The 16,854-nt window shown below is 39.3% G+C and overlaps 1 protein-coding gene across 3 annotated transcripts in view; it reads right to left on the bottom strand.

Annotated features, from left to right (window-relative positions):
* LOC121294655 (dual specificity protein phosphatase 8-like) overlaps positions 1 to 16,854 on the bottom strand; it is a 75,538-nt gene that overhangs the window by 42,562 nt on the left and 16,122 nt on the right. For all 3 annotated transcript variants that reach the window (XM_041218603.1, XM_041218605.1, XM_041218604.1), the window contains exon 2: positions 9,750 to 10,096. In XM_041218603.1, the coding sequence (XP_041074537.1) occupies positions 9,750 to 9,980 (231 nt within the window). In that variant the 5' untranslated portion in view covers positions 9,981 to 10,096. The remainder of the gene's footprint in view (positions 1 to 9,749; positions 10,097 to 16,854) is intronic.

Here is a 16,854-nt window from a genome sequence, read left to right on the forward strand (position 1 = left end):
CCACTCCCAGGGGGGGTCACAGGTTAGAAAGACTGTTTCTGTAGGTTTACAGAGAGTTCCCACAGTCTAAACTCCCTGCATCAGGAATGAGCTGGCAACACCCATCACTCTGGGTTGTTTTATAGGGTACTAGGAATCTAATATGACCCAAATTAGCAGAACAGCTTTTCCAGGTTCAGTCACGGAGCTTCACTAAGACCTTCTCTTAAGTCTTAACTTTAGAGCCACACAATATTGTGTTGTAGTTTGCCAATACCTAACACATCTGTACTCACAGAGTGAGTGTGTATATATATATATATATATATATATATATATATATATATATATATATATATATATATATATATATATATATATATATATATATATATATATATATATAACATATAAACCTTCAATATATTGCAATATTTTGTTTCCTTTAACACTAAGGGAGTGGTGGAGTTTTTCAGATGACATTGCCTGTTGCTTCTGTGCCCAGATCTTAAACCCAGATTATACTACTTTTGTTTACCCTCAGGTGAAACAGCTTAAAGTTCCTGAACAGAAAATCAAGGACAACTGGTTATCATGCACATTTACCAGGCTATCTGCAAGTATCTTTAACATATCACAGCTCACAGAAAGTATTGCAAAAGTGTCCAGCAGGTGGCAATGGTGTACATACCTCTATTCTCTCTGTCCCTGACCATTGTGTCTAGCAATACTGGAGAGAGCTTAATCTCACACGCTTTGCGGAGGCTCAGCACAAGGTGTTCTACCCTATGGATCACTGCTAAACTGGGTGATGACATCATCAGAAGAGTGGAGCTTGTTCTGTATGTCTGTCAGGAATGCCACAACAGCTGTGACGGTTTGCAGGTGCACTAATCGAGACACAAAAACGATTGATCACAGTATTGCCACTATTTTGCGATAATCGATTACTCGTGTCTCCCTCATACAGGATGTGGTCACTTTGATTAGGAACTACAAAACATTATGTTAAACACACATATTTAAAAAAACAAAACAAAACAAAAACACATATATTTAGTCTATAATTGAATTACTTTTTGAAAGGAGAAATGGAAACTGTTATATAAATATCCCTACTCGCTTTCCTATGTCCTTCTACTATTCTTCTAGAAACAAAGCAGAAAATAAAAGAATATCCCTAGATTCAACTCCCTAAAAACCTAAAAAAAATGATGCTATTTTTGCTTAATTTTTTGTTTGCTGTTGCATAGTTTAGTATCTAGTGTGTGTGTGTGTATTCACACACACACACACACACACACACACACACACACACTACACAAAAAAGCTAATGTTCTTAATGAATTCTGTGACAGAGAAGGACAAAAATATACATTTTACCTATGTGAAAAATAAATATCTAGGGTATATTAATTACTTCTATAAAATACAGTTTTTTCTACTTTTGAGTCAGGCATCATTGGCAAGATGACATATTAAGCTTATTATATATTTCCCCTTTGTTTCAAAATATTTCACAGCTAAAAAAAAGAGAGACAACCACTATTAACAGTAACACCAGACAGTTCTCTAATCACCAGTACTGAGCAAAACAGCCAGGAGCTGACCCTGAGAAGCACATGTGATAGGCAAGAAGTCAACGGGTTAAAAATGCAGCTAAAGTGATCAAAATGAGGCACTGGTTTCCCAGCCCAGTGCTGCCGCATTCACACTTTATTCACACAATCACTTGCTGGCTTTTCTTGCCACCCTGTTCTATGTTTGCAGTCGGCTTCTCAGCTTTCACTGGGACTGTGAATAAAAAGTGCTTGCTGATTTAGTTTAATTTCTAATTTAAGTGAACTCGACAGTTCTGTAAAACAGTTTTAAAAGGGAGTTTTACTGTACTGCGGAAAATGAGGACACCTCCTTTCTGCACAAGCAAGACTGCAGAGTGATAGCGACATTTTCAATTTGCAATAATCAACACTACCTTCACAAGTATGCATTCAGATTTATTAACACTTGCTTTATTTTTTTTTTTATTTATGGGACAGTTGAGATGAGAATACATATAGCAGTATCGTGTAATTTGTTGCACAGATCCTTTAAGTCAGGAATCTGTTCCTAAGATTATTCTTGTCCACTGAGTAAAGGGTATATATGACTAATATATTTAAACTGAGAATTAAAAAAAAAACAAAAAAAAAACCACAAAGATTTGCTCTATTTTTAATAACCCTTGCATCCATGACTAATAAATAATCATAAGTACATTTGTTAAAACAGTAATCAATTATCCTTCTACTCGGAATCAGAACATTAGACTGATAGGAAGTCTATCTGAACATCTTCATTATCCAAATACACACAGAAACCTGCTAACACATATTATTTAACTGACCGTTAGTTGAACTATTAAAAATAGCTACCCCTTTCTTTAGCTGTGACCTAATAAATACTCATTGTGAAGAGCAGGATGTCAGAAGATGTACCAGAAAATGAAGAAGGATGATTAATGAGGTCACTGCATAGCCTACCCCTTGGCCCCCTACCCCCACTCAACACACACCTGACTTTTCAAAGCTGTGCTGGAATCAAAGTGACAGGCAAAACCCCTGGGGAGAATTGAAGGACTGGGACTAACTGGTGATGCAGACCTTTCACTATTAAAAATACAGTGCTGGAATAAAAAACATTGTATTGTTCAGGACTGGGGGGGGAGGGGGGTGGGGGGGGTGAGATTATAATTGTATAGAACCACCTTAATTATATAGCATCTACTGTATATTTCCAGAAATATTACCAGTTAATATCCTGTTATGTGTGTTTTGTATAATTCTTAATTATTCTTTCTACTTATATGTTTATTTAACAAGCTGAATTTCTGCGATTTTTAGAAATGATCAATTTCTAATTTCTGCTCCGTCTGAGGGAGGAACTAACTCATTTCAGATCTAAAATTTTATCATCATAAAAGCTTAGCTGTTAAATAAAGCATAGTGAAAGCACAGAAAAGCGTAGGCAAGCACTGTAAAGAATAGTGAGGTATGGAAAAGCACATTAATAAACATGGCAAACCAGGGGAAACTATGGGAAAACTGCAAAAAATACTGTGCAAAAATACAGTGGAAAACAGTTCTAAGGGTTTTTCCAAAGCGTTTAAACCTACAACCTGCTCCTACTGTACCTATTTATTAAACCTGGACTGGAATGGCCCTCCAAGATCGGAATTCAGAACCCGATGCCCACAGTTGATAACATCTTTAAAGGGCATTCATTCTATAGGTTTGTGCCCAAAGACAATGTATTAAGGGATAAAGCACTCATCAGCTTTGTTTCACAGTTAATAATTTCCTCTGAGGGTAAATAGCGACCAAGCTAGTTTTTTGACACAAGGGGAACGTATCATCTTTTTAATGAAACCCAGCAGTGTTTTATCATAATTATACACCTTGAACAATATAAATATTAAAAAAGGAGATCCATGGTGTGTTTACCTGGTTGCTAAGCTACGCACTCAGCAACTGCCACTGCAGTAAGAAACCAATGTGTTTGATTGAGACCCTGAGTTTTCGATAAATCAGGGTTATCATGCTTAATTAATGAGGTTTGACGGCAGGTAAAGGAATCACAATTTGCAAGCTGATTGGCTGATGAAGCTGGCGAAGTGAGTAATATGGTATACTACATTATTCCTCACAGGTAGACTAAAGAATGTCATTACCTGTAGAGGTTTCCCTGGTGCAGGATTGGAGCTCAAGACACAGCCTTGTCAGTTGGTCATGCCATGGGGTAAATTACTTGTTCCTATTTCGGGATTATTCAGTTGTTTATTATTATTCAGTTTCTTTTGACAGGGTGAGTCTTCCTAGGCGTCAAAGGCATCCTAATCATTAAGCTCTCTCTAACAGCTGTTTTGTATGAGGTAATGTTGGTGTGTAATAGGAAACATAGGAGTCATAGCAGAAAGCGCTGACAATTACAAGATATAACCCAATAAATTACCTCATGTCCTGTTCTGTGATGACCTGCTGAAGGAGCTCTCTCAGCAGCTGGCTGGACTGATGTATATTTTAAAAAACAGTGCTTCGATCAGCAAAGCCACTCTTGACCTACATTCCCCTTAAGAGACCTTATATAACAGGGGATCCTGCTCTTCCCTCCGTCAGGCCCTTCCCTTCCTTCCCCTGCCCCTCGTTCATCTCCAGAGAAGGAGCTCATTCCAGAGGCATGCTGTAATGGCTTAAGAGCTGTCAAACCAGCGTGTGTACATTTCACACCAGCGGCACTCGGTAACAGAATGTTCCAGCTCTGCATTCCCCCTCTGTGGGGGAGCCATATCTCCCTCTCCCTTCTCCTTCTCCCTTTCTCTCTCCCTCCCATCTCTCCTTCAAGTTCCCGTTCAGCCTCAATCCTTGCCAAAGTCAGCTGTGAAGCACATGTTGTCAATGACACCATGCTTCATCCCCCTCTTCTCTTCTTCTCTCTGCCAATCTCTGCTAATGATTAAGGTTTGCAATCTCCCAGAAGCAATTAAAACTGCCCTGTGATGGGGTCCCCTTCCTTATTAAAAGCACTGCGTCTGATAAAGCCCTCTCTTGGCAAGTTAGCAATCAGCTGGAGACACCCACAGGGAGTGATGCATTGGCCACTGCACACTGGCAGGGATTGGGAGGAAAGTAAACTGGAGCTACAGTAGCTTACCTCAACCCCCTATCGGTCAGGCGAGTCCTAGTGGGTTTCCCACTAGGGCCTCCAGGGGAGCTTAGGTTGGAATGGGTAAAAAGATGAGATTTTCTTGACAATGAGAACATAGGCCTCTAGTTAAACTTCAGACCTCCTGATTGATAAGTAAGGTTCAATTGGGTTGGATCGGCACATGTAACATTGCTTTAAACACAGTACTGCAGAAGAAACCTTGTACTAAAATTAGACAAACTGAACAAAAAGCAGCCCAGTTTGTGCTAAAAAGTCCAGCAATACTGCACACTTTCACAAGTAATTCAGCTATCGAAAATCATCAACTCATTATCCTCTGCAGGGTGAATAACCCCATTGAGCTGATTTAGCAGAGGCTTATTTTGGTACAGCTCTTAAATATGTCTCAAAGAGTAAGTAGCGAGGTTCCGAAAATATAGCGTTACATGTCCCCACATGTTGCTACAACTGTTTAAATAAAGTACCTGTCATTTTTCTTTTCACTGTTAACAACCGGACAACTTTTTACACATAACTTTAAAGTCTGTTTCAAAGCTCTTTTCAAAATGCCCGCTCTAGTGTGCTGGGGTTTGAGATCTGTCCTATAAATCACTGTAGGAAGAGTGACAATAACAACAAGTGCTCTGGCTTTTCTGTCCTATACCACATCATGGATCGTTATTGCTGTGGTTACCAATATGGGCAATAATCCTTACACTATCAGTACACTAGAGCGGACATTTTGAAAAGAGCTTTGAAACAGACTTTAAAGTTACAAGTGTAAAAAGTTGTCAGGATGTTAACAGTGAAAAGAAAAATGACAGGTATGTTATTTAAACAGTTGTAGCAACACGTGGGGACGTGTAACGTTATACTTTTCGGAATCCTCCTACTTACCCTTTAAGAGTACTAGAATATCTTCTCCAGCAAAGGTAGACTGATCACTAAGCCATGACCGAGGCTGTCAGCGTTTCTTTTCACTGTAGATAAATATTTGCCATCTGTCATCTCGGCTCATTAATACATTTAGAGTTGAGGATTGACACAGTGCAGGCACTGGCTCGCACTATGCTGCTAGCTCAGTCTTTCAACACTGGGGACGGTTTCAGATTTGAGAGGTTGTCAAGTCTGTGATCTGTTGGGTCAATACGCAAGCAGCGTTCCTGGCTGCATTTGGGGTTTGTGTGCTACAAGTTTTGGGGGTCTGTTTTAACGACCTAAATCAGCAACACTTTAACATTGTATGATTAACGCTGGTGTCCAGACCCCCCCCCCCAAATTAAAAGCAATAAAAAACAACAATGTTGAGAAAAAAATTAAATAAGCATGCTCTTATATTCTTGAAAATACACTTCACTGAACATGTGTTGAAGATCAGGTTGATGAGTTTCAGGAGGAGACGATCAGTTGCTGTTTATGTTAATAGGCTGTGATCTTGTGTACCATGCACAGAAAACTCACCTCTGTAAATGTCATTACATTACAAACATTCCAGATCATCTCAGAATATCTCAGAAGTCTCACTATAACAGCAGCTGTTGTTTACAGCTCACTGCTCTCTAGCCTACGTATGCTTTGGATCTCTTGCATGCAACACCACAATGGAACCTACTGACTGAAATGTACTGTCCCGCACCACACTGATAATGCATTGCTATACAGTGTATAACCCAACCCTGACCTTTGCCTTGGATCCATCACCAAACTCAAAAGGTGTCTTGAGCGCTAAATCCTCGACCCATATGTAAAAGAAAATTAGATACAATCAACTTGAAAAAAATCTGAATGTCCCCCCTACTTGGAGGTAAACATTAAGGTAAATGTTTCCCAAAAATAACAATATGTATCAGCATTATAAACTGCCAACTTAATATCATAAAGTATAAAATAATGTGCACAAAAGGCTTGGCACAAAACATTCCCATATTCACAGAAATTTGACATCAGTTTTTCACAAACCTTGTTCTATCTCTGGCAGCCAGTGTAGGGGGTGTGGGTAAGTGCAGAATAGCTGGTAAGCACAGCTACTCCTCTCAGTGCAGTGCTAACATTTCGGTACCCCGGGCGCTCTCAAAAATAAACACAAAAGAAGCCTTCCTCTAACAAACGGGAGGAAGGGGGGGAATAAATCATACAGCGCTAGTGCCCAGCAGCAGGCCGCACGCGCCTCACCACCAATCTGCCACGGGTTATACAAAGGGGATGATGTCATGCTTAACCAATCACAAAGGGCCTCTCCAGATAGATCCAGCCTTTCATTAATCACTAAGATTATCCTCTTTTCAGGGAAGAGGGAGATAATAAAAGGCAGACAGCTGTAGCATGGAGGAAAGCAAAGTTTAGAAAACAGAAGAGAGATGCGAAGCAAGCTGAAGACATTCTTAAAAGGGCAATGTCTCTTCATTGAGGCTGTACAAAAGAAGTGACTGTATTACTACATTTAAAGCGCAATATGATGCTGTATAATTAAGTAATACTGCAATTGGGTTTTCGAATTAAAGAAGGAATTCTTGCTGCCCATTTTAAGGGTATTGAAAAGATTTCTATTACATGAGAGCAGATGATGAACTTCATGCTGGTTTGAACTCGGCTCTCGTCAAGATAAGCACCAACTAAGACGTAGTTTTGCAGTAAACTAATGTGATCCATTTGCATCTCCATTTATTTGCATTGTTTTCCGTCTGATGATGTAGATATCCTTCTGTCTGGTGTTGATTGCTGAAGTGTAATGCTGGCTCCAGGGATCAGCTCATTTTGCCTCCACAGCGCATCAGCACACACAACGGCTGCAATGCTGGCTCCGGGGAAGACTACAGTATGTTACAAAGTGAAAATAACAGCACAATATAATATACCCCCCCCCCCAGGTGTTATTTATAAAAAAGTAGACACATTTGTAATAGAATTTAAATGCAACACTAAAAAATGCAGCCAGAATAGGTGGATTACTCAGATCAGCAATGTGCCTTCTTGCAACACAATTTAACAGTAGGGTCATCTGTACTGCCTGTGAATGCTGATGAAATACAAGGCAATCTTCACTTGCTACACTAGAAGTGGAGGCATTCTCATTTCTCAAGTGAAAGAGCATTCTGTGTCGCAGTGAAGTGAAACATACGACTAAGAAACTACTTTTGCACCTTATCTAGGATTCAGTTTTAATTCTTACACCAAATAACAAAACGAACTAAAATTGTTTTTGCCACTATATGCACTGTTAGCAATAAATGATTGAACAAAGTTAACGTAAGTTTTTGATATCTGGCAATTTATTTATTTATTTTTTAAATTTAGTCGTCTCCAATTTTTTACCCCAGTTTTTCTCCCCAATTTAGTGTGCTCAGTTGTTATCTGTATCCTCGGCTTGCAACCCCTCAGGTGACTCTGGGAACGGAGGCTGGATCACGCGTCCTCCAAAACTTGCTCAGGCCAATCTATCATTTTTCGCACTGCAGATCCACAGCGAGGCCACTAGACCTATAGCGCCAGAGGACAACACAGATGTGGAGGCTCCACTGCAGAACCATAGGGACCCTATCGGCCACAGGGGTCGCTGATGCGCGGTGACCCGTGGATTCCCTTGCCGACCTAAGCCCTCCCTACCCGGGCAGTGTCCGGCCAATTGTGCACTACCTCCTGGGAGCTACCGGTCATGATCGGTTGTGACATAGCCTGGACTCGAACCTGCGATCCCCAGACTATAGGGCACATCCGCGTGGAGCGCCTTTGCTGGATGGGCCACTCGGGAGCCCTCCGACAATTTTTTTTTACCATTATTTTTACTCATTTTCCAATTTTTCTCCAAATATTATTCAACCTGGCTCACCGCTGCAACCCCCAAACTAACTCGAGAGAGACGAGGACACGCATGCTAAGGCCGGGGCGATGCCTAATTTCTCACTATCGATATATCGTTCTCCAAAAAAGCAGATACATCGATTTATCGACACTATGAAAGGGTTAAAAAAAAAACACGCATCAGTGTATGTGGAGCTACGGATTACTGTGTAACATTGCTAGTAACGCTTCAAAAACTACTATCCATATTTTATTGATTACATCTGTTTATGCATAGAGTAATTACAAATATATATTACATTAATTTTTTTTACCTTATTTGTTTGTACCAGTTGGGAGTCAAAGCAAAATGTTTAAATCCAGAACAAGTCATAGTAATCAAGAGAAAGAAACTGTATTTGTTATAATTAAGGCTCTGATTTTGGTGCGGTAATTTTTTTGTACATTTCACTGATGAGGTGCGGCAAAAAAACAAGAATTCACGGAAAGGTCACCAAATAATGTAGTTTTAGCTACATCGTCATACGCAAGAGCTTTTATAAAGTGCACCAAAACCAATAATATAAAGACTATTGCTTTTGATTACTGGCAAGTTTAAATGTTATTTTAAAGTACAAAACTCAAAACTTTAGACTCGTCATCTACAAGCCTGCGACACGCGTCTTTTCTGGAAAGGCGTACAGCCTTAATAGATCGTCAAACATTTCCCATTTCACTCTGAAATATCAATCTCTCACTGTCACATACCCGCATGTCTCTAACGTTTGAAATTCTCCCTTTCGGGTTCTCTGCTGGATGAGAGAACGGATGTACCAATGACGTCACTTTTGATTTTTTTTTAAACCTCTTATACAAGAGGTATAAACTGAGCACATCTACTCAAATGTCAATTTATCCAATTTCGCGAATGCAGTATGGACAACAGCTGTAAACACTTTATGTGGTCAAAGGGGCTGCGACACGAAGAGTCCTTCGTACAGCAAATAACGAAGCTGCACAGCTTTTACAACTGTCTTCGCCTGCCGTATCGCATTCATTTGCAACAGACGTATGAACCAGGATTAATGTTTTCCACAATTCTGAAACAGCATGCTGTAAAGAAAGCCACTACTATTTCCTTTTTTTTCCTCCTCATAAAACAAAATAATAGTGTGAATCAAGCCCTCAAACTGCTGCTCCCGGCGTGAACCAATCCCCCTGAACTGCTGCTCCCAGTGTGAACCAATCCCTCAAACTGCTGCTCCCAGTGTGAACCAAACCCTCAAACTGCTATTCCCAGTGTGCAGTACCTTGATCTTGGAGTTGGGCTGGAGGAGATCGATGATGGACACCTTGTCCTGCTGGAGCCGTCGCTTCACCAGCTTGGAGCAGCACACGTTGACAGAGCTCAGCACGTGGGAGGAGTTGTATTCAGAGAAGGTGCGGCTGTCGATGACCAGCATGCGCTCAACCCCGCGTTGCAGCAGGGTGGCCAAGCGCTGGGCGTCTATCACGTTGCGACGGACCTTCTCCCCGGCCATGGCTGTCTCGTGAGGGGACGAAAGTAGCAGAGCGATCCGATGAGAGGCTGTAGGAGTGAAGGCGGATGGGCGGACGATCACACTCAAGGGCTCATTGTGTCCACAGGTTCATCTCTCTAGGGACAGAACAAAAGGGACAGGGGTGTCAGACCCAGTGTGTATCCCTGGAGACCAATTGGTAGTAGTTTGGAAAAATTTGTATTTGACACCTGTGCTTTGGAACAATTTACATACTTATGGGATTCCTGGTTGAAAAAACAAAAATTAATCTTTCTCACATCACAAGGAGACTGAAGGAACTTAAAACTATATGAAATTATAATACTTTTTCAGAAAATTGATAATGATTAATCGAATGAAAATACCAAATCGATCCACAGCACAGATTAAGCCACTAGCCAAGATGTTTGTTTACTTGACTTCTTTGCAGTTGGACACTGCAGCATAGATTAATTTATTAACCCCACAATGAGACTGAACTGTTCCTAACCTTCACCTGCATCTATGCTGTTGACAAGTGATAAGCTACTACTCACAACATCTACTCACGTTCATTTAGCCAATCAGTGTGGTTCACAGGAGAGTCTTATCCAATCAAAATAATGTATGGCAGCAGTCGGTCATAAAAGCTCACCTACATCCAATCATATTAGGACAATTAGGTCACTTTCAAAGCATATACATAATGGTTGGAGCCCAACACTGGGACAGGGTTACACCCAAGCACTGCATCGTGATAAATTTGAACTCTTTAAAGGGATTACAAAAAACCCTCCAGCCATGCAAACTGGAAAGGTTAACAAAGGGACACAATATTATGGAATAACTGAGAACAGTTACACTTTAATATATAGCATAAGAACATAAGAACATAAGAACATAAGAAAGTTTACAAACGAGAGGAGGCCATTGGGCCCATCTTGCTCGTTTGGTTGTTAGTAGCTTATTGATCCCAAAATCTCATCAAGCAGCTTCTTGAAGGATCCCAGGGTGTCAGCTTCAACAACATTACTGGGGAGTTGATTCCAGACCCTCACAATTCTCTGTGTAAAAAAGTGTCTCCTATTTTCTGTTCTGAATGCCCCTTTTTCTAAACTCCATTTGTGACCCCTGGTCCTTGTTTCTTTTTTCAGGCTGAAAAAGTCCCTTGGGTCGACACTGTCAATACCTTTTAGAATTTTGAATGCTTGAATTAGGTCGCCACGTAGTCTTCTTTGTTCAAGACTGAACAGATTCAATTCTTTTAGCCTGTCTGCATATGACATGCCTTTTAAGCCCGGAATAATTCTGGTCGCTCTTCTTTGCACTCTTTCTAGAGCAGCAATATCTTTTTTATAGCGAGGTGACCAGAACTGAACACAATATTCAAGATGAGGTCTTACTAGTGCATTGTACAGTTTTAACATTACTTCCCTTGATTTAAATTCAACACTTTTCACAATGTATCCGAGCATCTTGTTAGCCTTTTTTATAGCTTACCCACATTGTCTAGATGAAGACATTTCTGAGTCAACAAAAACTCCTAGGTCTTTTTCATAGATTCCTTCTCCAATTTCAATATCTCCCATATGATATTTATAATGTACATTTTTATTTCCTGCGTGCAGTACCTTACACTTTTCTCTATTAAATGTCATTTGCCATGTGTCTGCCCAGTTCTGAATCTTGTCTAGATCATTTTGAATGACCTTTGCTGCTGCAACAGTGTTTGCCACTCCTCCTACTTTTGTGTCGTCTGCAAATTTAACAAGTTTGCTTACTATACCAGAATCTAAATCATTAATGTAGATTAGGAATAGCAGAGGACCTAATACTGATCCCTGTGGTACACCGCTGGTTACCACACTCCATTCTGAGGTTTTTCCTCTAATCAGTACTTTCTGTTTTCTACATGTTAACCACTCCCTAATCCATGTACATGTGTTTCCTTGAATCCCAACTGCGTTCAGTTTGAGAATTAATCTTTTGTGCGGGACTTTGTCAAAAGCTTTCTGGAAATCTAAATAAACCATGTCATATGCTTTGCAATTATCCATTATGGATGTTGCATCCTCAAAAAAATCAAGCAAGTTAGTTAGGCACGATCTCCCTTTCCTAAAACCATGTTGACTGTCTCCCAGTACCCTGTTACCATATAGGTAATTTTCCATTTTGGATCTTATTATAATTTCCAGCAGTAGTCTTGACTCAATGAATCTTGTGTTGAAGGCACTCCTTACCAAAATCTCTTCAGTGGCACTACGATGTCACTATTGGTCCAGTGGTAACACAAGGGCACAACTGCTCTGTCACAAAGAGTCATGGTTAAAATGGTACCCCAGTGGTAACATTATCATTTTGTGACCTGAATGGTATCCCAATGATATAAACCAACATAAACTGATGGTAAATAATTGCAGTACCATGGCACAATGTCAGCATCAGTGTGCAACTGTGGAACAGCCAACATTAGTTCTAAATCCAGAGTGTTGCCATTGATGGTGGACTGCTAATGGTTCTGCTTGAGATTCTGCAGTGTATATTATTATTATAGTTTTCTGTAAGGCATGCTGGTGGAGCAGCTGTGTGACTAGATAGCAAGCACTCAATTCTCCATTGCTGCCAATTCATCTGTGTAATTTAAATAATTCTAATAAAGCCCATAATACCCTCTGTGTAGAAACAAGCTGTCATTGTCCTTAACTCCATTACCCAGAGACACACTCATGGGGAGGTTGCGCCCGTGTCACACAAGCTGGGCAATCAGAACATATCTGCTGGCAATGACTCTCTGACGAGCACTGCCATGCAAATATCATTCTCAGCAATTAATGTGTAATTAGCTCAATTCAAGCTCTTTATTTCTTGGGATCCCCATGCTGGGAGGTTTGAACCTGCCTTTTTTAATTTGCCTGTACAGAGTAGCTTAAAAGAGTCATAACCAATGATTCAATCTGAAATACAGCGCTGCTATTCTACCAGTTTTTGTACCGAATTATTGTGATGAACTGTGATATGTTATGCAAAATATTGCTCGTCAGTTTTATTCACTATACATGTATATTTGAGTTTCTGTGTGTTTTAAAGTAGCTTTAAGAATAGAGCCACCATATTAACATTTAATCTCAGCCCTCAGGGCCCCTATTGTGATTAAAATAATTGGGTCTTATTCGCAAAAAAAATAAATAAAAAGTGTTATTTTTATTTAAAATTGATTTTTTTTTTTTAGGTGGTATTTAAAGAAACCGGGTACCACTGAGTTCAGTTTGATGAGGATAAAACTGTATTCATGAAGAACAGAGCTGTCTACAAATGCTCCAAACAGACTTCAGAGGCAAATCACTAGATAGTCATCCACTTATCGATTAAACTGCTTTTGATTGTCATGACTTATTTTGCGAGCCTTAATTAAACATTCAGTGATCAATTAATCATCCTGGTGCTCACATCTCTCTCAATTATATATTACACCATATTTCTTGCACATACTTGTATTTGAAAGATTTCTCCTTACAGATGAATGCTTACTAATAAAGTTGTCTCAATGCATATAAATTATAGTAACTATACATAGTAATATGCACATGCATGTTTTTAGTTATAGGCTTTTGTGAAGAGTCAACAATTATTTTGCTAGTTTGTTTTAAATGACACTGATTATTATTGATTAGTACTGTACCTGTCCTGTATTCAATAATGAAATTGGTTGCTTATTGCGCCTCCACAAATCCCACTGTTTGCTTGAGCCAGTCTTGGTGGGTGACTATTGGCATTAATCCCTGGCTGGCGGGGCCAGTCTGTCTTGGCAGGGATGCAGCACGGACTGGATATTATCTGTGCCTCATTTATTCTGCCAATCTCAAATCTCCTCAACTCTTTTGTGGTATCTTTATAACAGTTTGTTGATAATACCGTAAATGTGGATATTTTGTTGAAACACAAATATCTTAACGGAGTTATAGCTAAAGTAATAATTCCATAAATCTTACCTGTTGACTTCCATTCATGGTCTAGGTTTACAATGTGCAGTTATAACAAGATTTTCATTTTTTATTTTAAAATATATCATGCGGTATCCTACTAGGCTACTTTGAGTCTGTTAAAGGTAATTTCACCTCAACAGTGTCTCTAGGATCAAAGCGGGCCATTAGGGGAAGCAACTGGTTGTTTAAGGCATTGAAGGGGTGGAATGAATTAGGAACTGCCTACATGAAATTAAGATCTACCAACTGAAAACCTGATATACATTTCAAAAAAGAAAAACAGTTTTCCATTGTGCTTTTCATTCAAAAACACAGCACGTATGAGACCGACCAGGTGGATGGAAGTTTTTTCCTTTCATTAGCTATCTAAGAACGAATGGAAGGTGAGATGATGCACTCTCCTCTCCTTTTTTGTCTTTCTCTTTCCCTGCCTGTGTCAGCACTGTATCAACCACATCGTCGAATATACCCTTCCATTAGGGTAAACACTGCATGTCAGTTTATTTTAAAATGAATCATTGACTACCGTTTTAGTCATTGCCAGTGTAGCAGAAAAAGCATTTGTTTTTTTCCAGGCAAATGCTTTTAGTGTTCACGTTGCATTCAGTGGGAATAGATCTGCCCTGTAAGCCCTGCTCTGTTACACAGTCACTGCAAGCAGACTCTATGAGAGACAGGCATTTAAACACATTATCAGCCTCCTCTTGCAGCCAATCGTGTTCATGTTCACTCCTTTGCCTATGGTCCTCTGCCACTGGTTAGCTTTCTGTGCAGGTCTTGCTTGTTTACATCACCCAATAGTACTTTATATTTAGGGATATATAACTTTGTATGTAAAAGACAAAACCAATTATGTAATTATAGATCCTGGTTTAGTCCGTATGTTTTCAAAACGTTTGAATTTTGAAACTGTCTGCTTAATTTGTTCCGCTCCATGCGTAATGGTTTAGCATCTCAGCCCAGACAAGGGCTTTAAGTGAACTGGCAGTCTTAAGGTTCAACACAAACATCTTATCAGTCAACAATTTCTTTCAGAAAAGAGATAAGCACCCAGCAAAGCTACCAATTCAGAAACAAACACCTAAGACTTTTAATTCTGGGGCTTGAATGAAGTTGTTTCTTATGCGTTTTAGACGATGAACTGGTTGAACTGATATTTTTCCTCATGGTGCTTTGAGTAAATAGATTTGAGAATCTAGCCCTATGTTTCTGCTGTTCCTACCTCTCAAATAACAAATGTCTGACATCACATTAAAAACTGCTCGCTTTGTATAAATGCAAATATTAATACATCAAAGGGTAACCCAGACAACAGAAAACACAACAACATTCCTAGAAAGCCAAGACTTATTTTTTAATCTTACACAAAATACCTCAGTAATATCATTCTCCAGTACATTATACACAGTAGGCCTGTTAAGCATTCGCAATTAAACCAGTGGTCTTTCCCGTCCATTACAACAGGGCGAAAGAGATTAATTTAGCATGTTTGGGCCTCTGTTGCCATGGCAATGTGGTTTGCAAATCATGTCACACACACTGAAACACCACCACCACCACATACAGCAGTCCTGCTCTTACATGTACTGATATCACACAGGAGGGGATGAAGTGGGGAGGCAGGTTAATAAGCAATAAGGGCCTGTTGTGCTGAGTGTGAACTGTACTTTCTATATAAAACACCTTCAGAGAAAAAAAAAAAAGTCAAGCAAAGGAATTGCCCGGTTTATTTAAAAAAGAAATTGAAACCATACTGAACATTAGTGACTGCTGTATATGTGTTCATAAAGAGGCAATTCAAAGTAATTCAGAAAGTGTGTTAGTGTGTGTTCTCAATATCAGCAAACATTAATTTTACACACACTGACAGCGTCAAGATTCTTTAGTAATAGTAAATGCACTGAATTCAGTTTTACCATGTATTGTTAATTCATCTTTTTTGGAATTAAAGTTAAAGATAACCTTCAAGATCATTGCAGCACTTACAGCATTTGACCACTTGCTTGTGCTGTACGCTATACATCAATTACATTGCAAATGAATGAAAAACCAAAAGCAGTCTACTCTAACACATCATGTGAACCAAACAGATGCTTATACAGAGACGCTTTCTGTATACAGAAGTGTGTGCAAGACATCAGTGCTAAGAAGTAAATTGTTCAAAAGGTAGACAGTTAAAACATTCTACAGAATTAGATAATACCTCAGGGAGAGAGGAGAGCTACTGCAGCCTTCCGTAGAACTAATTAATGATGATGTTATGATTCTTGTGAAATATGTCTAACTTTTTCCCTCCTTTTCCTCCTCTGCAAGAAAGTATTAAAAAAGGATTAATTCAAGAATCCATTTCCAAACACAACACTACTGGGAGACTCAACTGACTGGAACAGATTACATAATTAAATGTGTTTAAATCCAGTATTTCAGGGGTTTCTGTGAACACCAAGAGATATTCTGAAGCAAAGTAGACTTGTACAAAACCACAGTGCCACAAAATGTTGTCATCTTTAACATTAGAATAAAATCCCTGTTTACTAAATTCTTCCAGGTTGGGTGCATTTTATCAGAAAGCTGAAACATGTTGATAGTCCCGTTAGTTTATTTTCCCCAGCTGCAGTTTACATGTAGGGACTCATACTGCTACAGCCTTTTTTTCAACCGAAAGCATTTTACATCCACCTTTTCCAGAGCTGATGATTGTAACGTAGTGATAGGCTTATAAGGTAACAATCAATTCTAATATGTAAAACACTACAGCTTTAAGATGGCTTAATAACCCATCATAAAAAGGTACTTAAAAGGATCATTTTCTTAATTACCAAACTCTTTCAACAAAAATCCAACTGGGACACTAGTAAAACTGAAGTGTACTGCCCGTGAGAAAGTATAGAGCAAGAAGTCACAACACTTGT

The sequence above is a fragment of the Polyodon spathula genome, chromosome 19 (genome assembly GCF_017654505.1).
Source record: "Polyodon spathula isolate WHYD16114869_AA chromosome 19, ASM1765450v1, whole genome shotgun sequence".
In the NCBI taxonomy this organism is placed as follows: domain Eukaryota; kingdom Metazoa; phylum Chordata; class Actinopteri; order Acipenseriformes; family Polyodontidae; genus Polyodon; species Polyodon spathula.